The sequence below is a fragment of the Protopterus annectens genome, chromosome 7.part0 (genome assembly GCF_019279795.1).
Source record: "Protopterus annectens isolate FY-2018-M chromosome 7.part0, PAN1.0, whole genome shotgun sequence".
Lineage (NCBI taxonomy): Eukaryota > Metazoa > Chordata > Ceratodontiformes > Protopteridae > Protopterus > Protopterus annectens.
The window spans coordinates 1,523,178,067-1,523,202,688 of NC_056739.1; the positions used below are offsets into that span (position 1 = coordinate 1,523,178,067).

The 24,622-nt window shown below is 39.3% G+C and overlaps 1 protein-coding gene across 2 annotated transcripts in view; it reads left to right on the top strand.

The window, feature by feature from the left end:
• ATG7 (autophagy related 7) overlaps nt 1-24,622 on the top strand; it is a 2,350,184-nt gene that overhangs the window by 925,273 nt on the left and 1,400,289 nt on the right. For both annotated transcript variants that reach the window (XM_044078060.1, XM_044078061.1), the window contains exon 7: nt 15,928-16,074. In XM_044078060.1, the coding sequence (XP_043933995.1) occupies nt 15,928-16,074 (147 nt within the window). The remainder of the gene's footprint in view (nt 1-15,927; nt 16,075-24,622) is intronic.

Consider the following 24,622-nt stretch of genomic DNA (forward strand, 5'->3'; position numbering starts at 1 on the left):
AAATGCATTCCCTTCATAAGGCAGACTACTGAATTCTGAAAATAACATCTATTAAACTTCACGTCTCATTTGTTTTGGTCAATCTCATCACCTTTTTCAGGACAAAAAGTCATTTTTAGTTAATAACATTATCCACTCTACTCTAGACTGATTGCTTTGATTCTTACTGGGCTGTTGACATTGAAAGTTTTTACTCGGAGGACTAAGTCTGCAGCTGCAATCTGTCATGGATGTTACCTGTAGTTGTATTAGCCCTAGGACATGTACACACACACACACACGCACACACGCACACACACGCACACACACACACACACACACACACACACACACACACACACACACACACACACACACACACACACACACACACACACACACCACACACCACACACCACACACACACACGCACACACACACCACACACACACACACACACATACACGCACACACACACCAACTATGAATGTACCTTTATTTTTCATCCACTCAGTTATGTTGTTAAACAGATCGGCCATGGTGGTGCAGCGGTTAGCGTTGTCATCTCACAGCAAGAGGTTCCATGGTTCGATTCTCGGTTGAAGCTCCTCCTGCGCGGAGTCTGCATGTCCTCCCTGTGTTCGAGTGAGTTTTAAAGAGATGCAGGTGTGTGTGTGTGTGTGTGTGTGTGTGTGTGTGTGTGTGTGTGTGTGTGTGTGTTTATGTATATGTATGCTTGCCTTCAGTGAAGGTTGGGTGCCAGGCTAGCAACTTGACACTATAAAAACTCCACTGCCAATCAGTCTGTGGACCGGTGATCTACTGTGGCTACCCCTAACCAGGAAAAGACCTAAGACATTGCAATTATGTTTTTAAACACCCCGCCATCCCCAATCCTATATCACTGTCCACTTCTCTGATGAAGGCATGAAGGCAGAAGACATGTATATATATATATATATATATATATATATATATATATATATATATATATATATATATCTTTAGACTTTTCCTAGCAGTGTTACTTTTTTGCTGAGTAGGATTTTCAAGCCATTAACTTAGGCAGTAGCAACCTTCCCGGTAAAACTAATGCTGTCCTCCTATGAATTTGTCCACTAATCCTCTTCCTTCTTTGTGGCTGACCAGGAGAGGGAGTGGTAGCCAGTGGCTGCTTCAACCATCAAATATAAGGTTTATTTAAATCATTCACTCCAGTGGAGCTCAGGAAGTTTGCACTGTAACTTCCAATGGGCGGAGCCTCAGCCTTTTGACCAAATCAAATGATGTCCTCACATTTCAAACAAATGTCATAGGGATTATGAAAGATGTATAAATGGCAAACTCTTCAGCACAAACTATTTTTATAATGGTAGTATTCTTTAGGTTCTAGATCTGAAACTGAATTTTATAATTCACAGTTAACACAGTAACTATTATATTTGTAATATTTTGGTAAAACTTACAATATCTCAGCAACCACTCAGTTACACACATACTGTCAGCAGCATTTTATTCATCAAGCTCAGACCTTTCATATGAGGTTAAGAAGTTCTGTCTGTGTTACTTGGCTGTTGAGATATTTAGAAAAATGTGAAAATTATAGCTATATAAATTAATATCATAAAAACAACAGTTAATCAAGCAGCGGTTAAATATTAATGCAGTTGAGTTTGCTATCGTGTAAGCTTTAAGATGAAATCTTTTAAAACCTTGTACTTAGCATGGTTTTGAAATTATTGATATAAATATCAACAAGCAATATTTGACTCCTAGATATGTCAGTAGGAGTTAACTGCAGGTGCTCCTGGAAACATCACTTGCATGTAATGAGTTAAATAACCAGCAGCTTTATATAACTTTTGCATGTCTAGTCTAAGGTTAGCTGTCCCATCTGTATGGTGAACCTGTCTTCATCCTGTTGAGCATAGTCAAGAATAAGTAAGGGAACCTCTCATCATTGTTCTATATATTAATTTCAGTACTGCTGAAATAGTTGATAAATGAATACACAGTAGAAAGTAAGATGGTAGACGAGCAGCTCAGATTCAGATCAGGATGCAGCACAACTCACCCGATGTTTACAGTGAGACAGATAGCTGAGAAGAAGCTAGAGATAAGGAAAGAGTCCAACTGGGCATTCTTAGACTTAGAGAAAGTATATGACAATGTCCCAAAAAAGCTGATTTGGACAGTCCTGCAGTGGTTAGAAGTCCCAAAGACATTGGTAGAATTAGTGCAGGCTATGTACAAGGACCCAATGACTCAAGTATGAGCAGTGTTCAGTGTCACAGAGGTAGTGGCTGTGCACCAAGGTTCAGCTGTGAGCCCACTGCTGTTCATACTGGTTATTGACTACATTACTAAACAGGTAGGAGGGGACAGGTCAACAAAGTTGCTGTATGCAGGTGATGTGCTTTACAGGGAGACTGAGCAAGAATGCCAGTAAAGAATAGGGGCATAGAATGTAAATATGAAGGCACATTGGATGAAACTGAGCAAGATAAGACAACTGTAAAGGCAGCAAAGGGTGGAGTTTAGAAGAAGCTAAGAATTGAGATAGAAGGGAAAATAGTGGAACAGATTAACAGCTTCAAGTATCTTGGAGGGATGGTTGAGAACAGAAGTCTGAATGAGGAAGTCAAAGCTAGAATCTGAGGGGATGCAGCCAACTGGTATAGAGTGTCAGGTGTAATGTATGACAAAAGAATGCCAAAGAAGCTGAAACGTAAGATGTACAAAACAGCAGTGTGACCATTATTACTGTATGGTATGGAAATCTGGGCAGTAAAGGCAAAGCAGCTGTGGAAGCTAGTGCTGATGGAGACAAAGTGCCTGAGACAGATAGTAGGGTGCACACTGTAGGGCAGATGAAGAAATGAGGATATAAGAGCAGAAGCTAAAGTAGCTCCAATCGCAGAAGAGGTCAAAGAGAACAGATTGACAGTGGTTTGGACACAGCAGAAAAACAGAAGACAATCTTGTGAAGATAATTTGGGATGGAGTGGAAGAAGGCACGAGGAAACAAGGGTGTCCAGCAAAGAGGTTGATGGATTGTGTGAGAGAAGACCTGTGACAGTTGAATATGAGAGTGGCATTGAATAAAGATAGATGGAGACAGTTGATACAACACCCTGACCTCTTATAGAAAATGGAGAAAAAGGGGTTTGATGATGATATAAATGTCATTGCCTTCTTTTTTACAGCTTTCTCTGTTCTACTGTGACTGATTTGTGTACTGCCTTTTTCATGCAAGGAAATCATTGTCTCTTATTTACTTGTTAACTGCATTTCTTGTGAACAGATTGCTGAAATTAGTTCTTTTGTTCTGCAGTTGTGTTGTCGGATTTAAATAGCATTGCACTTTTGGTCCTTGTTGGTGTTGTACTGCTGACTGTAGTGGTGTTAATTTTAAATAATGCCACACAATTTGGCGTTCTTGCTTTGGTATTGTCACTAGTCCCGTTATTTAAGATAATACTGCAGTGTCATCTTTTACTCATACTAGATACATGAAACAAATTTTCTTATCTCAGTAACTGACTGTACTTTTTGATCATTGGTATTGCTGCAGTTATGCTTGTTGTAATTATTATAGTGTTATGGTATTTAAAGCTCCTGTTCCACAGCTCTACACTAGAGAGTACAGGGTTATCTTTGTGATATCCCTTTATTACTTGATTGACTGCTATACTATTACTGCACTTGAAAATGCTCATTTAGATTCACCCATCTATCCACTACCCTTTTTCCCATTTTTACACATCGGGTCGGGGTGCCACTTTAACAGTGACAGTCAACTAGAGCCAAAGTTCACACCATCTGTAGATATTACTTACTGCATCTGGATCCATTGAGTTAGACTACCTGTTATTCATTGTTTTTACTAACTAAGAAGAAACCACATTAACCTGTTGGGTGAAACTATTTAGTTGATCTTGGCACCGTTACTGATTTCCTTATTGACCCCACACAGTCTGTCGCATTTACAACATTGCAACTACTAACAGCTCATTCTTTTATCTTTTATCCATATCCTCGTTTATCACCTTTTTCTCTAGCCCAGTCAGTTATCCTATTCTTCATCTGTCCTATACCCTTTCATCTGTATTGGTCTGTATGGAATCTTTTGGCTGTCCTACACTTCTTCATCTGTATTGGCTAATATGGAATTTTAGCTGTTTCCCATTTTGTAGCCAGCCTGACAGCACTGGGTATTTTGAGGTAGTGTAATAACAGCCTCATGCTTACAGAAAACTCTGGATTGCTACCTCACAGTGATTCAGTAGGTGAGAGGTGTAAGTAATTACTGAACTTGGAGGATGCCTTCTCACCTCAGAACAAAGTCAGTAAGTACGACACATAAACACATACAGCACAGAACACTTCCACTAAACCAACTTATTTTGAGGTTGTTAAGAAAACACTGCCTTAGCATCCCAGTCTAAAGACCTAAGAAATCCTAGATGTTAGTATACACAGCAATACACCCACCTTCACCCTTCACAGCCACACCTAAGATGCATACCTCTAGGGGTCACAAGGGTGCAGACTCCAAACCCCTATGGTTCACTGAGACTTCATCAGACCTTTGTAATGTTTCAGTAATGGGTGACTCTATTGTAAAGTATATGGACCCCAAGCTTACTACATTCGATAAGAATAGGGTGACAGCTGTCTTTCTGGGGCCAGGATTCAGAATGTAACAAGGACTGTTGGATACCTCCTTCCAACAGATGATTATGGCCTGATAGTGGTCCATGTGGAGGTGAACTATCTTAGGCACTCTGCCCAGAGAGTCATACAGAAGGATATGATTGAACTTGCTATGTGTTTATCTGAGGCAGGAAAGACACTAGTCTTGTGTGGTATTTTGCCATCACCCAGAATTATGCCAAAATGCAAAGACAAGATAATTGTCTTTATTAGTTGGTTATGTAGTTGGTGTCATTTTAGGGGGATCCAGTATGTTTCAACTTGGGATGAGATGGTTGACAAGTCTTCCTACTTTGCCAGGTATGGCCTTCACCTCTCATCAAGAGTTTTGCATTCTGACTTTGCTGTTCCTATAGTGCATTTTTTTAGGCAGAGTTCACCTGATGGACATTCCAACTTAGTAAATTCTAAGTTGGATCACATTAATGCGGCTCTATTCAGTGCCAGGAATCATAACAAAAAATGCCCGAACTTGAGGCTTTCCTGCAACTTGAGTGCATTCCTATATGTATAGTTACAGAAACATTGTTTTAGAGGAAAAAAAGAATAAAATAATTACCTTTTTGTGAGATTGTGCTCATTTATTCGGAGCTTCCTTCTGCCTGGTTTGGACACCTATGACTGGAAGACTTGGACTGCTTCTAAAACCATTTGGACCTACAAAGCTGATATAAGTATATTTTTTGCACTTGCTATAACTGTTTCTGTGATATTTAGTACTTGTGTTGCATTTATTTGGTTGAATTTATCACTGTTTTTCAGCTTGAACTTGTTAAAGAAACTCCATCTGTTTGTTACTGTACAGCTCTCGGGTTGTTTTGACAGTATTCTGATATTTCCTAACATCTTTGATACTGCAAAAGCTGTTCTGAGTCTGCCAAATTATTACCAAGTTTTGCAACGTTTTTGTGTGCTATGAAATTTTTCAGAGAGAGTGAACTTATTTTCAAGGATTCCTGATATTGCAAGAATTCTTTCTTCTGTTGTAAAGCATTGTTACTGTACTTGAGCTCAAAGACTGTTTGTTTTTGAACATTGGGAGGGTTCTTTTACACTCTGGTGGGAGTAGAGAGCTAAATTCAACCCATCCAAGGTAGGAACTTCTGGGCGATAGCTTATTGCATTTTTATCTGAATATACTGCGCAAATGCATTTCCCCGTGCTTGCATATAAGCAAACCTCTCCTTTTTAAAATCCTCTATAGGAAATTCCCAAAGAGCTGCCAGTCTGTGCATAGGGTGGTACCACTGCAGATCATCTAGTAGTATACTACTAAGCTCTCTCATTTTGACCTTTAAGTGACTCTTCCTTGCTTCTTTCCATCTAGAAATTGTGTTTCCTTGCCTTACATAGCAAAGGATAGATTCGAACCTGTTGAATCTAGACTGTTTGATATCACTGTACTCTTAAACCAGCCATCTTACATTAAAAGTGCCTCCCTGCACCTTTGTGGCAGAAGTGTGTAGCTCAGGACCCATCTGATTTGGGGATTGCTGGAGAAAGGCTCAGTTTGGGGCATTACCATTGGTAGTTGTGTTAAAAATGTTTACATTTGCCTGTATATAATCCTCATGTTTTCATGGGTTTGCGCTCAGTGTACCGAAGCTGCTCAATGTTTGACAATTTTAGCCAGAGGTCTCGAGTGCATCTGCACTGAAATCCAAGGCATCCACTGAAAAATAAGTACATTTTAAGCCAGCACTACACTTTAACTGCATTTAATTAAAATAATGCTTAATTTTTGCTGTTTGTGACCAAGTCCAGCTAGCCTACTTCCTTTGCAAAGACCACATTCAGAAAAATTGTGACACAATAGATAGGCAGTTTCCCATGATTTCTCCTGCCAGCTTGATTGGTATTGGCATCTTGAGGCAATGTAGCAATTGCTTCATCTATACTGACAGCCATTTACTCCTAAAGCAAACCATCACCCTATTAGAGAGATGCAAATACACTGGAATTGGAGTCAATTCTCCCACGTAAAAACAAACTAGACATGAAACAGGTTTTCAGGACACGGGCTTCACCTCTCATGCAAACTTCACCTCTCACACAAAATAAGGTCACTAAACATAAAGCCACATAAGTGCAGGTACTCACTAAAAGCCTACCCAAGGAACAGAGACCTCCCAAATGCACACCACCCACACTCACCACTAAGCAAAAAGAAACTACACATATCAACACACACACCCATGTCTCAGCAAAGAAGCCCCTAAGGCAAAACATGTCAAATCTCTTGGTCATAGTTGACTCCATAGTGTGATACACACATATGTCCCCCTCACTAGACTGGACAAGGAGAAGGCCACAGTCAGCTGCCTATCAGGTGCTAGGATCCAACAAGTCACACATGCACTCAAGGCACTCAAACAACAAGTACCATTATGACTCTGTCATAGTCCATGTTGGAGTGAATGACTTGAGACATACCTCTTTGGACTATATAAAGAGATCCATAAAGGAATTCTCTGATAGTGTCCCAGACAGGTATGTCCCTAGCTCTAAGCAGTATCCTATCCTCACCCAGGATGGTGCCACAATATAAGCAAAAAATGATTGCCTTCAACAATTGTCTCAGCTTCTGGAGTCAGTCCAGAGGGATCCAGTATCTGTCAGCCTGGGAGGATATGGTAGACAGACCTCACTGCTTTGCTAGAGATGATCTGCGCCTGTCCCTCCTAGGCTTTTGTTTACTGGCAAAGGCCCTTGCCTCCCCCATAGAGCCTTTTTTAGGCAATGTCAAAACAACAAATTTTCCAATGTAACAAAATATAATCGAGACAAACTCAGGGTCATTCTGCTTAATGCTACAAGTTTAAACATGAAACTGCACTTCCTGGAAGCACTCCTCACCTTGGAGGATGCTGACGTCTATGCAGTTACTGAGACATGGTTCAAGGCTGCTGAGAGCACCCCCCGCCGTGCAAAGCTACAACGCTTTCCACATGTTCAGACCTCAAAATGAGCAGGAAGGAGCCAAAGGAGGTGTATTTATCTTCATTAAAACCAGACAAATTCGAGGCTGATCAAACAGCACTCCATGTCCAATTAACTATTACGAACGTACCTTACCACATCATTGCTAGCTATAGATCCCTCACCATGAACCAGGTGAAACACACCACCTACCTCGATTTACTGGAATCCCTCGCCATACCGCCAAGCACATTGGTCATGGCAGATTTCAGCTATCCTTCCGTAGACTGGGGGAAGTACATGAGCAAAAACACTCTTGCCCAGAAGTTCCTGGACTTTAACTCAAATGCTCTGGAACATGTAGTCTGTGCCCCCACTAGGGGCTCTAATGTTCTGAATATAGTAATCACCAACATGGGGGGGGGGGGTCACTATACTTCATGCATGATGCCCTCCTTGGTTAGGTCAGACCACAAATCAGTCTCGTTTGAAGTAATTACTGGAACTGCACCCTCAAAAGAACAAAAATTATAAAAAACTTTACCAAAGCTAACTGCAGCCTACTAAGTGATGGTATATAAAGCTTTATACCACTTGCAATCACAGACATCAATGATCATTATGCAGAAGTGTACACAGATACCCTGTACAAACACTTAAGCAACTGCATAAACTCTGCTGTACCTGACCAGATCAAAAACAAGTTTTCCTGTTAAAGCAAGCCACCATGGTGGACTTCAAGTTTAAACAGATTATATAACAAGAAGAAGAAACTATTGTCCAAAAGCAAGAGGGATATCACTCTACAGAGGAAGAGTTCCCTCCTGAGCCTAAAAAAACAATTGGAAATCTTGTAAAGTCTTCTAAAACAAATTGCAAAACTAAAATCGCATTTTTAGACAAGGATAATCATAAGGCATTCGTTAACAATGTCCGAAGTCTAAAAGGAAATGCCCAACTATGTGCTGAACTGGTTGTAGATTGGATCACTCAAACTACATCAGAAGAGATCACCAACCTGCTAGCTGTTTCAGCACAAACTTTAGCCCCCTATCTCCACCTACCATATCCCAAAGTGTACCTGACACTAGCCCTCTGCCTAATAGCTCTAGAGAACAGGTCATCTTTGCACTCCCCATGGCCAAAAACGCAGCCTTAGTGGGACCAGATAATGTTCCAGGTGGTTTACAAAACAATCTAAAACAAGTCCTAGTGGCCCCACTTGGTATTCTTTTTAATCATAGCCTGAGAACTGGCTGTGTTCCTCCAGAATGGAGAACAGCAACAGTAATCCCCCTGTACAAAGGTGGGGGCCATCAACTGACCCTGGGAACTACAAACCCATATGTCTAACAAGCCTCATCTGCAAGGCCATGGAAAGAATTATCATGGACCTTATCAACAAGGACATAGGTGACATAGAAAAGCTGGACCCAATCCAGTTTGCTGTGGTAAAGGTAGATCGTGCTTATTAAACCTGGTAAACTTCATTGAGAATGTCACCAAAGCCATGGACGAAGGTAAGACAGTGCACACAGCCTATCTTGACCTTGCCAAGGCTTCTGACACAAATTCCCACTCTGGCATCGTTGAGAAACATTCCCAGATAGGGATTAACCCTAACATTACTAGATGGATAGCCACTGGTTCACCGACAGAACACACAATGTCAAAATTGTTGACTCCACCTCCACGAGTAGACCAATCACCAGTGGAGTACCACAGGGGTCTGTGCTGGGCTTCTTACTATTTGGCATCTATTTCTCAGAAGTCCAGGCCAAACTAGATAACTTTTGGCTCACCAAGTTTGCTGATGTTTGGAGTGTCCCCCAATGATGTCAACATTTTGCAAGAAGGGCTAACACAAACAAATGATTGGTGCCAAAGCCATGATATAAAACTAAGTGGAAAAATGCATTATTATTCCATTTGGCAAAATGGAATTTCCTACAAGTTGCAGCATTGATGGCACCCCCCTGCACCCCTCTGAGTTCCAACACAGTGGTGCGAGACTTGGGAACACAGGTTGATAGCAAGCTGAACTCTGACCACCAAGTTTCCACAGTGGTAAAGGCTTCTATGTAGCGCACCTCATAAGCAAGGGCATAGCATCCAGGTCAAGGGATGTTATAACTCCACTGTACTTGACTCTTATCAGACCACTAATAGAGTATAATGCACCCTTTTGCATGTACCTCACCAGACACCTGCAGCAGCTGGAGAGACCTCAGAGGTTTCTCACTAAGCAAATAGAAGGACTCCAAAACATGACCTACATGGACAGGCTGAAAACCCTGTCACTTTACTCTGTATCTTATAGGCTGCTGAGAGGTGACTTGTGCCTGGCCTGTAGGGCAATCTCCAACCCTGTCCTAATGGAAATGCTAGACATCTGCAAGTCAAAAGGCATAAGAGTCACTCACTCTAGGGATCCCAGCCTAGTTTTGTGACATTAACAGAACATGCTGAAAAGACACATATGTCTCCTAGAGACTGCCACGTCTCTGGAATAGGCTTCATATCCATGTAAAACAGAGCTTCTCACTGACCCTATTCAAAAGCAACCTAGATAATTGGATGGGAGACCACACATTTGCCTCTGGCGTGGCAGCCATGTCCCTCATGGACAGGGATAGCCGATTTTGATCACATACCTGTTCTGTTCATAAATTTGTTCTGTGAAATACTTAAAAAGTACAAAAGGATTTGGGATTAACATGGCTAGGCTTGTAAAGACTGCAAGGCTGCTAACAAATAACCTCCTACAAGCCTATAAAAACATTCTGTTTATTCCTGGGTATAATGCCAATCATGTCTTCAGACTCACTGGCAGTTGTGGGAGAGTATCAGTGTTTGTCAAGGGTATCATCACCACTCATGACATATTCCTTGAGACACCACATGTGAACTCCTAGAATTTCAAATCAGCCTAAATAAGACTAAGTAACACTTTATAGCTAGCTGTTGAACACCTTCTATGTCCCCTTCTAAGCACAATAACTATCTTAATGCATTAACTGAAATTCCTATTAAACCCAATACCTTTCTACTGGAGGACTTCAACTATCCATCTGTAAACTGGCTGACCTACACTGCCAATGGTAGGCATGCCTAGAGCTTTCTTGACATTTTAAATGCTAACTCTGTTTCACAAATAGTTAACCATCCTACTAGGGGCCTCAGTATCCCCCTAGACCCCAGGGAGTAAAAACAAAACATACAAAAATGGACACCAATTGAAATATCAAAATAAAATGATGATGATGTCATTGAGAAAGAATCAATCAGCAATTCAGACTAAAACACCCATATAAGTCAGTTAAGGAAACATTTCCACTCTGGCTCATTGCTAATGGAGTTTGGTTGCAAACCTTACTGTTTAGAAATGTATTATTTAGGAAACCACCCTCCCTACTACTCATGTTAGTTGTTCCAAACAGAGGCACACAAAGAATTTGCTTGTCCATTATGATCCAAAAAATACATTGCCCATGTACTTTCAGGTTTTTGATTTTGTTTGTGTCTCTGATGTTCTTCTGAACTCTGTTTAAATTTCCTGGAGGTCTGTACTACATAAAACAATACCATAGGAGCATGTTAAGGCATAAACGACCCCAATGAGTTAGAAGTGAAGTATGCATTTTTCTAAAGTAACATCCATTATGTTTTTTCAAAATGTTCTAACGTGAAAATTAAGTACCATGGGAAGTAAAGGATTTGTGGACTTCATATGGAGACTGTTTAAATGTCTTAAAATAACTGCATACAATTAAATCGCTTATGGTTTTGCTTGTACTAAAAGACACCATTGGGATTGTCTCCAACCTTTTAGCCAAAAACTCATCCTGATGAAAAATGCTCGAATGTTTTATGCACTATACCTATCATTTTTTTCCTGTTTAATCTACTACCTGCTTTTTCTATCATTGAAAACCTGGGTACTGTGTCAGCAAAAGTCAACCATAAAGTTGGCCTGTTATTGGTTGTCTTTGGTAAATAAACAAGGTGTCCAACATTGGCCTTCCAATTCTGCTTATTACTGCTATACAAACTATGGAAATCAAGTCTCCATGATACTTGAGTCACAGTCTGTAGAACAGTGGCTACTCTGACCTCTGTATGTAATATCTGTGTATGTCATGTGGTCTGCTGTAAACTAGACTCTGTACATCTTTTGGACCATAGTACTGCACTGCATGCTTAGGTAGCAGGGCCACACCTTGGGGCTAGCCAGGGATTGCATCCGAACAATTACGTGTAATGTACCTTTTCTTTATTAGATATAAATTAGATTACTTAGTATAATTATATTTCTGTTCGAGGAGATTCATCCGACTTAGCCTTACATCTCACCAGTCTCTTCTCTCTCTTTTTTAATGACTCCTGTTTCTTATCCATTCCAGATTTGCTGGAAATGGAGCTTTTGCAATGTTCAGAAATGGTGATGTCATTTGTAGTTCAGGGACATTATGTATGCATGGAGGGAGGGAGTAGAAGTCTGGGAAAGAATTACTGAACTTACCTCATACTGGAGGTCTGAATCCTGAAATCTTCATCTAATGGAGCTGGTTTAGCATATCTCTCAACTGAAATGGGTATATCTTGCAATTACCAGAAGTATAACTTTAGATCATTTTAAGAGTACATACATTACTAAATACCTGTAGTAAGGCCTAAAAATATTCTTAACACTAGCCATATAGCATGTAATATATGAGGTTGATCTGTTTTGAAATACAGAAAAGAGCTCCTGTTTGTGACCCTATGCTATGATTTTTCAAGGGTAGTGCTTTGATGTTTAATGCTCAGAGACTGAGAGGTGTATCTGTTATTATAGTAAGTACCCATAACTTTTGTTTATGTAAAATTGCTGATTTCCAGATGTATTTGGACTGCAGGGTAGGGGCTATTTTTGCTATCAGGGATTGAGAGCAGTGTAGGGTTGCCACCTTTTCAAATACCCAAAGGGGGATATTTGTGCTACAAACATCAGATTTTGCAGGGCAAAACCTACCCACGGCCAGTACAAAGGACAGAACTTCAGTTTTTTGCCTGAATAAAAGTTTGTTCTTGTAGCACTTTAGTTCCTTATTCTGTTTTTTATAACATTTAGGTGTGTCAGATACAGAATAACTGTTTTATGCAACTATTACATAAAATATAGAAAATAATTTTGTCCTAAAATCTCAGGACATTTGCCATTTTTTCACATTTTTTGCAGGACACAACTGCCCAAAGAGGGACTGTCCCTCGCAAAGTGGGACAGGTGGTAACCCTAGAGCAGTGTATAGGCAAAGAGAAAGGGCCAAGAGAATGTTATGTGAAAGACCAGCTCTGGTTAAATTTTTAGGTGAGGCTAAAGCATGAGCTTATCTTACAAAAGGGATAATTAGTAGGGCATATAAAATAAAGCATGATACTATATGAATTGATCAAAACAAGTTAGAAATATTTGGAAAAAGAGATTGGAAGGGCAATATACAAAGCAACAATTGGAGGGCATCTGTATGGCTGCCACTTACACAACAAAGTCCAGGGGGTTTAGAATTTTTGCATGGAAGTGGTTGCACAGGTAGTTTTTAAACCTCAAGCAGACTTCAGAAAAATTTTCCTCAGGTAGCTAGCAAAGGATGGAGTTGTGAGTGGAAAGTGAGAAGTAATTGGAAGCAGGTTTTGGGGAATGTGACAAGTTGTCATGTTTAAAAATTCTGTAAGAGCGCTTTGTTAGAAATATTGAGGGAGGAAATGGTTATAACTTGACATAATGAACTTTTGCTAAGATTAATTAACTTGGTTGCTAGAAAAACAATTATTACAAAATGGAAATCAAAATCTAAACCACCCATAAATGAAGTACTGAATATTGTAAAGGAAATATAAGAGTTGGCAGTGGGAGCTTTAGTAAAGGGAAAGAGAAAATTACATAGAAATAAATGAAATATTTGGGAACAATAGATAACAGAATAATTTTCAGGAGGAGAAAGAATGCAATTCAAGAGAAGGTAGGATTTCCTAGGTTCATAGGCATGTACTAGGCTATTGACCCTGGAGCCTCTACAAGTCTAGCCCATAGAATTGCCCTGGCATTGTGCTGCCAGACGTTAGTTCCCAGTGCCTCTATCAAGAAGAGCCACTGGAGTGATCCTGGGGTGAACTTTCTAGTTCCCATCCACCTATCAAGATTTCTCTTAGAGGGCCAGTGAGGTGCTCTGTTTGACATATTATGTATGGGAAGTCTATTCCATAGCATGGGCAGTTTCTGGGTTATGAACCTGTCCATCCAGCATATTCTGTTGATTATGGTAATGAGGTTGAGGTCTCTGGAGCGTATGGTGTGGAGGGATTGGGATTTCTTTAGATGTAGCATTTCTAATAGAGCTGGGTCAGACATGGCTTTGTAAGTCAAGCAGAGATGGTCTTTTATTAGATGATATGAGACAGAATAGCTGGAGTTTTTTGAGTATACCCATGTAGGGCATGTGTTTAGGCTTAGGATCCTCTTCGTGAGGTGCTTTTGTGGCTTTTCCAGCTGTTGCATGTCTAGTGAGGTACATGCCAAATGGGACATTGTACTCGATGATTGGCCTAATGAGAGAAGAGTAGAGAGAGATGATGACCTCTTTCTTCCTGGATGCAAAACCCTTGGTAATGAGATGTGCCACATAGAAGGACTTTCTGACCACAGTGGCAATGTGGTGGTCGAAGGAGAGGTTGCTGTCAACTTGTGTCCCCAGATCTCAACACCTTCAGTGTTTAGTGGGCTCCCATTGATGTGGTAATTAGTGGAAACAGAGTTTTCCCAAAGGGGATGACAACGCATTTTTTGGCATTAGGCTTAAGGCCATGGTTTCCACACCAGTCATTGGTCTCAGTGAGGCTTTTCTATAGGATGTTTACATCACTTGGGGAGTTAATAATGGTTCCCAGCTTGCAGTCATCTGCGAACATGGTCAGCCAGAGTTCCTCCATGTTGGCCTGGACTTCTGAGAAGTAGATGCCAAACAGGAGAGGACCCAGGACTGATCCCTGTGGGACTCCACTTGTGACTCGTCGGCAGTCTGACTTGGAGTCCGACACTTTCACATTTGAGTAATTTATATAATGCTGGAATAAATGATAATTGCTAAAAAAGAAAGCATAAGTATGAAGCATAAAACTTGCATTGAATGGTTCATTTTCTATAATTTTATCTATACTGTCATGTTTAATTGTTGTAAATTTAATAAAGGTGCTTACATGACACAAAGCATCAGTTTGGTCAATAGTGTACATCTTTGTAGGAGTGCTTAACTGTATGATTTCCTTTTGATATAGTAATTAAGTGCACGTAAAATATCAGTGCACATAAAATATCAGGTATCTGCAACCTTCCACAAGAGTTGTAGTATGCAATTCATAGCAAACTTATTTATTTATTTGAATTTATTTATTTGGATTGTCCACCTCTGCATAAATTACCCCTTTTCATGGAGGCCCAGGGGGGAAAAAAGCTCCAAGTAGACTACATGACCAAAATTTATAAAAAGTAGATAAGAACTGCAATTCATTTTAAGCAATTTATTGAAATAATTGCAAACTTAATACAGAGTAAACAGAGTTTTACAAAAGGCAATTCCTATCAGTAGATACATTTGTTGTAAGTCATGAATAAACAATAATATGCGAGTACAGCCATGGTTTAAAACAAAGAAAGTAGAGGAAAAGAGAATAGAAAGGAAGAGCTTCCTTTTGCAAAGTAAGGTTTGAGGAAAAAGTGTGCAAGTAATGTTGGTAGAAGTGATAATACAGTAATGTGCAACAGAAGAAATGTGAAAATCCAAGTTTGAGGCAACTCCAGTGAAATAGGTAGGTGTGTCAACAGAGAAAGTGGTTAGATCGTGCATTGGATTTTGGTTGAACCAGGTGATTATGAGATAAGCTGAATGAGAGGAAGGTTTGATAAGAATATGTAGGATTACTGTTGTGAAGAGTGGCTTTAAGGTGCCAGTGTAAGGTATGTGGCTGGGTAGAGGGGAAATACAGAAGGGATGTGATTTGAATGGGGATGGAAGAAGAGAGGAGAGAAAAAGTAAGGTAGTGAACCAGAGAAAGTTGAAGGGAAAGAAGAGGGTGTAATAAAAATATTGTTTTACTGTTTCAGCACTCTGCTACATGTAAATCTCAGCACTTTAACTTAGTATGTAATGTATGTTAGACTGATTGAAAATAATGCTGTAGCACATTTGTGTATCTATTTTTTACTGTTATATTTTATAATATAGAATGCAACATTTGATTTGCCTTTAAAAGCTGAATATTTTTTTCTGTTGTCAGATCCAAGCATTGCAAGAGGCATATGATGACTTGTGTCAAAAACAAGGAACTTCTGCAGTACCTTATTTTCTTATCAAATATGAAGCAAATTCTGTTGTACTTTCTCCTTTTCAGTCTTGGGATGACTTTTTCAATGGTCAAACTAAGGTAAAGCATCATACATTATATTTTCACTCTGCATAATTTACAGTCATACAGAATAAACCTTTACTACTCTGTGTGCTTACCATCTTCTAAGTAACATAGGGTTTGATCAAGCCTGTTTTCAGAATGCCTATGAATTTTTTTCATCCTTAGAGGCTACATTTTTATTAAAAATATGTCATCTCCAAGAAGCATGGTTGGTAGGCCAAATTATATGATGCCTTGAATTTGCTTGTAAGAAAACATTCATTCAGTTGTTCCTCTGTTTTATATGGTATCCAGAGTGAGTGGGTTGATTATTTTTGAGACTCTTTTTTTCTGTCACAACTCAGAACAACAAAAAATGTTTAACACAAATGTCCATAACAGTGATTGGGGACACTACACAGTTCAGTACATTAAATGTTAACAAATGTTATGAATCGGGTTAGGAGATCTTGCAACATTTCCAGATGTCCTTTTTCTTTAGGTTAGTTTTTAATTCAGCAGTGAAGGTCACATATTTCCTTGTATAAACACTCAGTGTCCTTGCACATATTTCTTTCAAGCTGGCTTACATAACATGATGAGTGAATCTGTAGAGAAGTGCTGTTATGCTAATGCTGTCCATTTCATACAAGGAAAGGAATTTGTTCTTGTGTTAGTGAGAAGTTTCTGGACTTTCAAGGATTTACAATGACAAGGCCTTGGGTTTAAAGCAAGTACTTAAATTCACTGAAGTGACCCTTTCATGACTGAGGGTTGCTGTCACTTGTGTAGCAGATGTCAAGCCCTAGCACCTTAAATGACTCAACCTGAGTAATAAGAAACCAGGCTTCAGTAATAACAGCAGCAGCAGCAACAAGACATGGCCTTCAGTGAAAACAGCAGCAATAACAAAACCAGTGTTCATGGCTTCATAACTGGGAATCTTCTCTCTAGATGCAGCCTTGCAAAGGTAGATGAGCTAACATAAGTGGAGGGTCTCCAGATCAGCTTAGTTAGAAAATAAGGAATTACACTTCACAGCAGAATGTTGCTTACTCTTTAGAATGTGTACCTTAAAGGTTTACTTGTTAATATCCAAGATACTGCAGTCCTCCTGTCAGTCATTGGTGACTAACAGCTTGGAAGTAAAAGAAATCCTTACTTATAGGTGAAAGTAGTTAATTTATTCCGCAATGAACATCCACTGCCGCACCTCCCAAAGTGCGTTTCTGTAAGCCATGAGCTGCATGTACTGTGCAGTACAGACAATTGTCTGAGCGTAACCATTTGACTGACTGCAGGGCCGTCCTTTGGTCAACTGGTGCTGTAGGCAAAAAGGCTGCACAGCACCCCCCCCCCCACACACACACACACACACACACCACCATGTGCCCCCATCTTGGTCTACCTACACCAACCATTTCTTTACTACAACAAATAAACAAATAAGTACTGGCAAAGTGCCCTGCTAGAGCGGCCCCCAAGGAGGCCACCTAGTTGGACTATGCTTAAGGCCAGCTATGGCTGAATCATGAAGTTACTATTCACAGTCACTGCTTTCTTCTGCTTTTGTTTTATTTCTGCTTATACCATCTGTTATAGACCTGAAGATATCCTATACATTAATTGAGTGAAATTGCTTCCATTAGGTTATGTATTTTGAATTCTGATTTACTGTTTTGTACAGGTCAGTGATTTATTTCCATGTTTTTTTTTAAACTCTGCAACTGTCCATATATTACACAGCAGTGCCCATTTCTGTTTTGTATTATAGGAGCATACGCTGACTTTGACTTACTTCTCCAGTCATATTTGAAATGCATGGCTTGTGCCAAGCACTGCTGATTACTGTCAGGGCTGCTTGCCACCACTGGTCATCTGTGCAATGAATACCTGCGTACAAAAAGTATGTAGTAGGAGGCAAAACATGTTATTGTGCCATGCCCTTATCCAAGGAGATTGTTCTCTTCAAGCAGAAGCACACTTTGTAAGGGCCTAACCACCTGTCCACTCAGAGGGTTGGGTTTTCTGTGTTTTAACTGTGTTTCATACCTACCTTAGCATTTCCCATTCAGAAAATTGCAAGTAATAAAATCGTACTCAGAGGGCCACCAAGTGCACACATTTATTTCACCATTATAGCAGTACATATTATGCTCTGCATTACAGCTTCTGGCTTGTGTACCATTATAAAATCAATAACCATTAACCAAACACTGCACCAGCACTTCTTCAGTCAAGTGTAGTAGTGCACTGCCCTTTAATAGGTACACACACTTTTAAACATCAGTGGACACCAGACACTTACAAATATCACCTGTTAAAACAGTATCTGCTTATTATATCCTTAAAGACAGAATCTGCATCTGTTTTACCATAATCGTTCCTCTTACCCATTCAAGCCCACCAGTCCATTTAGAACATCAAATGGAAATGCTAATAACGCCAGAAAGACAAGGAGGGTCCGACCAACAAGAAGTTATCTCAGCAATTCACTTGGTTCAAACAACAGCCAAAGTCCACGCTGTGCAAATACTGTGTACCAAAATGACCCCAACACAGCGATGGATAAAAAAACAAGTTTATTGCACCGACCCAAAACGAATTTACCTAGGTTTCGTCCGTGTGAACGAACTTCATCAGAATACATATCCTATTGACAACTAAACACTTAAATACACAAGGTTACACCCCACTTAATACAATTAATAATCTCTTACAAATTATCAAGAATACTAACACTTACTTAAAGTGATAGTGAATAATGACCATATTAATACATAAACCAAATTGCTTAAAAACAAATTAACTAAAAATACACTTCTTAAACCAAACTAAAAAGTTATTAATTAATAAATGTCATTTTGACGTTAAATATATAATAATTATTGATTGTATATTAACATAAATACAGTAATTGAAATAAATATCATGAATAGTATAAAATTGATAATGTTCTATTAAGTCAAATAAATAGTAACCCTTAACCAGTGTAATTAATAGTGGCTGTTTGACAAAATTAAATTGTAAAATTTCCAAGCAGCTGAAAAAGACCAGAAACAAAACAACAAAGGAATTGTATATAGTATGTTTTAGATCTTGGAATTAATTATTTGCCCATAATCCTATTAAGCCTTAAAATGGGCTTAATGGTGCAAAATTCGTTTAAACCTGGTCGATTATAAGCATCCAAACATATCTGCCATCTCAATTCACTAACGTCCAAATCATATTTAGTGATCCTACCCTGTGGATCATAATCAATGTGTTGGATGATACAAAATTTAAACTTGTGGTTAACATTAGTCTGTGTGTGTCTGGCAAGAGCGTTAGTTGTTTTCAAATGTTGCATATCCAGCAGGTGATCTTTCACCCTATCCCTAAAATGTCTACTGGTTTTGCCAACATAAAATGTTTTGCAATCCTGACATAATGCAAGATAAACAACATTGGATGTATAACAATTAAAGTGACCATTAATCTTAATACTGTGAGAATTCACAACAAATTTGTTGCCTGTACAATATATATGGGTACACACTGTACACCTCCCACATTTAAAATTGCCAACAGGTCTATTAGATTGTTCCCTACTGAAATTAATTTCTTTTTCAAAGAAGTCCTTAAAGGACAAATCTTTCCTGTAGACAAAGTTTAATTACCCCTGAAATAAGTGTCCCATAGTATTGTCTCTGGTCAAAACCTCCCAATTCCTATCAATAATAGTTTTAATGACTTCAAAGGAATCATTAAATGTAGAAATATACAACGGTATTTTATTAAAAACCGGTTTGACCCCTGAATTGTTAGAATCAATTCTGTCACATGAAAAACCATGATGTAATATAGCTGGATATTTCCCTATGTGTCTTTTGTGTGTCACTTCATGAAAAATTTCTTCACACAAATGTTTGGGATACCCCCTGTTATAAAACATAGATGACATGTGAACCAATTCCTTGACAAATTCATCATCGTCACTCACCATTCTGGCCACCCTGACCATCTGCCCCTTAACAATGGCCTTTTTCTGATGGTCAGGGTGCCAACTCTCAAAATGAAGATAGGAATTGGAAAAGGTTGGTTTCCTGTGTATGGTCGATTTTAATTCACCATTAACATTATCATAAGATAATTTAACATCTAGATACGTAATAACTTCATAACTAGTTTCATGAGTAAACTTTAAGAAGCGTACAGTGTTGTTAATGTACTCAAAAAATAAATTCAATGCCCTATGATCTTCATCCCAGATAATAAAAATATCATCCAGGTACCTTGAATATGTTTTAATGTGCTGATAAAATTCACTTTTAAACATGTAATTATCTTCCCAATAAGTCATAATGAGATTGGCATACATGGGGGCACATGCTGCCCCCATGGCCACTCCGTCTACCTGTTGGTAATAATTACCTTCATAAAATAAAAAATTATTGTGCAATACAATGTCCATTAAATTAACTAGTGTATTAATCCTATCTTGATCATAGACCTTAGTCTCAAAAAGTTGTTCCTCAAGCCATATTAAACCAATATCATGTGGAATAGCTGTAAATAGATTACAGACATCCACCGTTACAAAACAATAACTGTCCTTCATATCAAATTCTTTCATTTTTCCTAAAAAGTCCCATGAATCCTTGGTAATATAGGGAAATTTTGACATACCCATTTTAAAGTGGTGGTCCAAAAATTGACTAATGAAGCAAGTTTTGCTCCTTTTCCCATCCACTGTCGGTCAAAACTGCAAATTGTTCAACCCTTTATGTATTTTGGGTATACCAAATACCCCACTAATGACAGGATGTTCATTATTCAAGAAATTATATTCTATCTCAGAGATTTCCCCTTGAAACAACATGTCCTCAAGTAATATGTCTATTTTTTTATGGGCAATATTAATTTCATTTAAACTTACTTCAATGTAAGAGTCACCAAGCAACATAGTTGTCATTTAAGAAATATAGTAACTTTTGTCGGTAATAACCACACCGTTGCCCTTATCGGGTTTCATTATTCTAATGTCTTTAAACCCACGTATGTCCCTGAGTATAGCTTGTTCGTCTTTGGACATGTTTGTGTGTATAGGTTGTTTATAAGATTTGTGAAATTTCCTAATGTCAATTTCACTTAACTTTTCAAAAATAGCCACTTTCTCATTCATTGGGGGATTAAAAACACTGGGCTTGGTAAAATTACCATTAATAAGCCCATCCTCATTACCAGGGCTGTTGTCAAATAAAACTTTTAAGTTTAATTTACGGGCAAACAACTTTAGGTCCAAAATGGAATCAACTAAGTTCCCTTTCCCACACGGGACAAAACTGAAACCCCTTGAAAAAAGATTAACATGTTGACTATCCATAGGAACCTTAGAATAATTAAAAAGTTTAAAGTCACCCTGGCTGTTGGTAGTGATGATGGGATTACTTAAAAACTCACTATTCAAAACATTCAGAACAGTATTATCGTCGTCATAATGATTGTCATTGGACAAATTGTGTCTAACCATTTCATCCACCTTTACTTCGTCAAAATATGCTTCAGGATCCAAATTAATAAAAAAATCAACATAAGAATAATTATCATCCCGTGTTGAAGAGGTGACTTGATGAGAAGCGTCTTCACAACACACATTATTATTGGATCCTAACTCCAATATGACATTACTATTACCATTGGGATAGGCCAACACACCATCATCATTAAGATACTCATGCATACTAAGATTCATTAAAATATCGTCCTCTGCGTTATCATGCAAAGACTGCAAAAACAAACTGTTCTTATAAGAATTAACAAAAAGACTATCATTAACCTCTGAATTACAATCAGTATTGTCACACAAACAAACACTTGGCTCCACAACCAATAATTCATTAGCAACATCGTGCTCCTTGGAAGCCAACCCGTTAATTGAGTTATTGTCAATAATCTGTGTGACATCCAAATCAACATTAAAACCACAATGAAATGATGTCAAAGTTCGTGTTTGATAGTCCAAAACACAATCAGTACTAATGTGCGATACATCTGAAGATGCTTAACAACTCCTTCCGAATGTACAGAAATCTCAGTACCTGTAGTTTTGTACTCTAAGTCCATGTGATAATTAAACTTACTTTCCGTCGTAGGTGTCAAAATACCTTTTATTGTTTGCGCGTTTTCCAACCATTCCTTTGATTTCTGTCGAATAAAAAATCCTTTTTAGGTCGAACCCCCATGTTACCATGATCACCTCCTTCCAATACATGACCCTGATTCTTAAGTCTATCCGAACGCCGCAACCCATCATCTGTGGGGCTACCATTAAGCGTACGGGTTTCGCTGTGGTCATCATGTTCGCAACAGGAAGTGACGTCTTCCACTTCCTCCATGTGTCTCTCATGCACCCTTTTGTTGTCTTTACCATGGCAACGGTCAAATGGTTTAGATTTGGGGTAAATTTGCCCAGTTTCATATCTTTTAATGTCCCTCTGAATTTTGTTGTTGTTCTTCTGAAATATTATTTCACAACTGTGTTCTACATCCTTGATGATGTGAACATAGTTCATGTAATATTGGTCAAACAGAAGGTCCTTACTGATGCTATGATTTAAGACATCCAATTCCGTTAACAGACCTTCAATTTTAATGTTATTATGTTTGACCATGATATCCATTAAACTTAATCCAGTGTTGTTGAATAATTTGTGTAGTTCTTTAAGCATAAGTTCATCAGCATCACACCCGTTCGGATACCTCCAAAGGCGTAACCCCTTTGGTACCATACCCAATTCAATGTTCCTGGTTAAGTAACTGTTTTCCAATTGTGTTCTTTTAAGTTTGAACAATTTCATCTCAAATAACTTCAACATGTCCTTCATAGATTTGATATCGTGTTGCGGTAAATCAACCTTAGGTGCTCGTACCACGTTGAAAGTGTAACAGTTAGTTCTCCATGACTCACTGTTGCATGCATCACTCCGTACTGAATTCCCTTTACTTAAAGAGCCAGTGGCACCATCATCAGCAGGTGAAGACCTGGGTGTAACCTGCGTAAGGGGTAAACCCAAACTGTCCCCTATATCTACTTGGCAAGATCTAACGTCCTTGTCCATTAATTTGTGAATAAGTACCGAATGCTCTCTCAACTGCTCATGAATTTGCTGTAATAAGACTCCCACATCGACCGGAAAAGCCTCGCCTTCCATGTAAACACACTAGGAACCAAGAACAGCAAACACCAATAACGCCAGAAAGACAAGGAGGTCCGACCAACAAGAAGTTATCTCAGCAATTCACTTGGTTCAAACAACAGCCGAAATGCTAACCATCTTTAATGTCAGGACTCCCTACAGTGAGTCCTGATATGCAGAGACTGAATGGCCAAAAGATTGGACTTGCATATACTAAGTCCTAATATGCCATTTCTCAGAATATTCCCTTTTCTCCAAGGTATGGCAATCTTGGAATTGGTATATATAAGTTTAGGATGTGTAGAGGGTGCATGGGGGGCTTGCCCCCACCCCCACCCTGCAAAAAGAAGATGTTCTTCATGTTTCACTGTTGCAGTCATCACATTTGGGTTAGCCTGCCAGGGGTAGACCTCAGTTGGCCCGAATACCAGAGGCTTAGTATTTCTGAGTTGGTTGCTGTCGCTCCAGGACTGACATCAGGTCGTCAGTTGTATAAAATCAGGCACACAACACCATTACATCAGTAATTCTTGCTGAGGAGCCCAAAGCAGAAGCAGTTTGCATGAGTGCCGGTTGGCCGCTACCTGCGTTTTAGGTCTGAACTGAAGTTGACGTCTTCTAAAGCTAAGTACCCCTTTGGGGATCCTTTTTTTCTTGCTCTAACCGATGTCAGAAAAAATTAACAATTGTCTTGTCTGTGGAAAGCAAATACCACACCGAGACTTCCATTCTTACTATGTCACCTGTTTAGACCCAGACCACGACATCCCTCGCTGTCGCTTTTGTGCTTTCCTCAACGCCAGAACTATACATCATTGGGCCTTTATTGTACCTAGATATTTTTGCTCTCAGTCCTCGAATTCCGATATGGCTTCGTTAAGCCTTCCAACTACCGATCTTTTGAAAAAAAACATAAGGATAAAGACAGAGACAGACCGCACAGGTCCAAAACTGCCAGTGACGCTTCCGTAAAGCTGGTCATCAGTTCTCCGGTCCTCAGTGAGGTACTTTCGCAGCCCCTGATGGCCGCTTCTGTGGATGCGCAGGCCGCTACCGAGACCCTTTCGGAGTCTGGTATGCCGCAAGACTCTTCGACTAAGGATCCTGTGGATGTCTCTACCTTGGATGGGTCCGGAGCCGCTGATCAGGCACTGGCTTCCGAGGAAGTTCTTTGCACTACCGATACTCGACACAAGCTGCTGACTTCTTTCCCATCTTCATTTCTTTCTAAAACTAACGAGTTTCTAAGGCCCAGGCTGCAAACTATGCCCAAAAAACCGACAACCGAAGCACAGGCACCTGCTTCCATGCCTCAATCTCAAATGCTTAAAATGGCGGAAGACCTTATTAGGCTTATTAGGGGAAGCCAGGATACCCCTTCCAAAAGAAAAGACTTGTCCCCA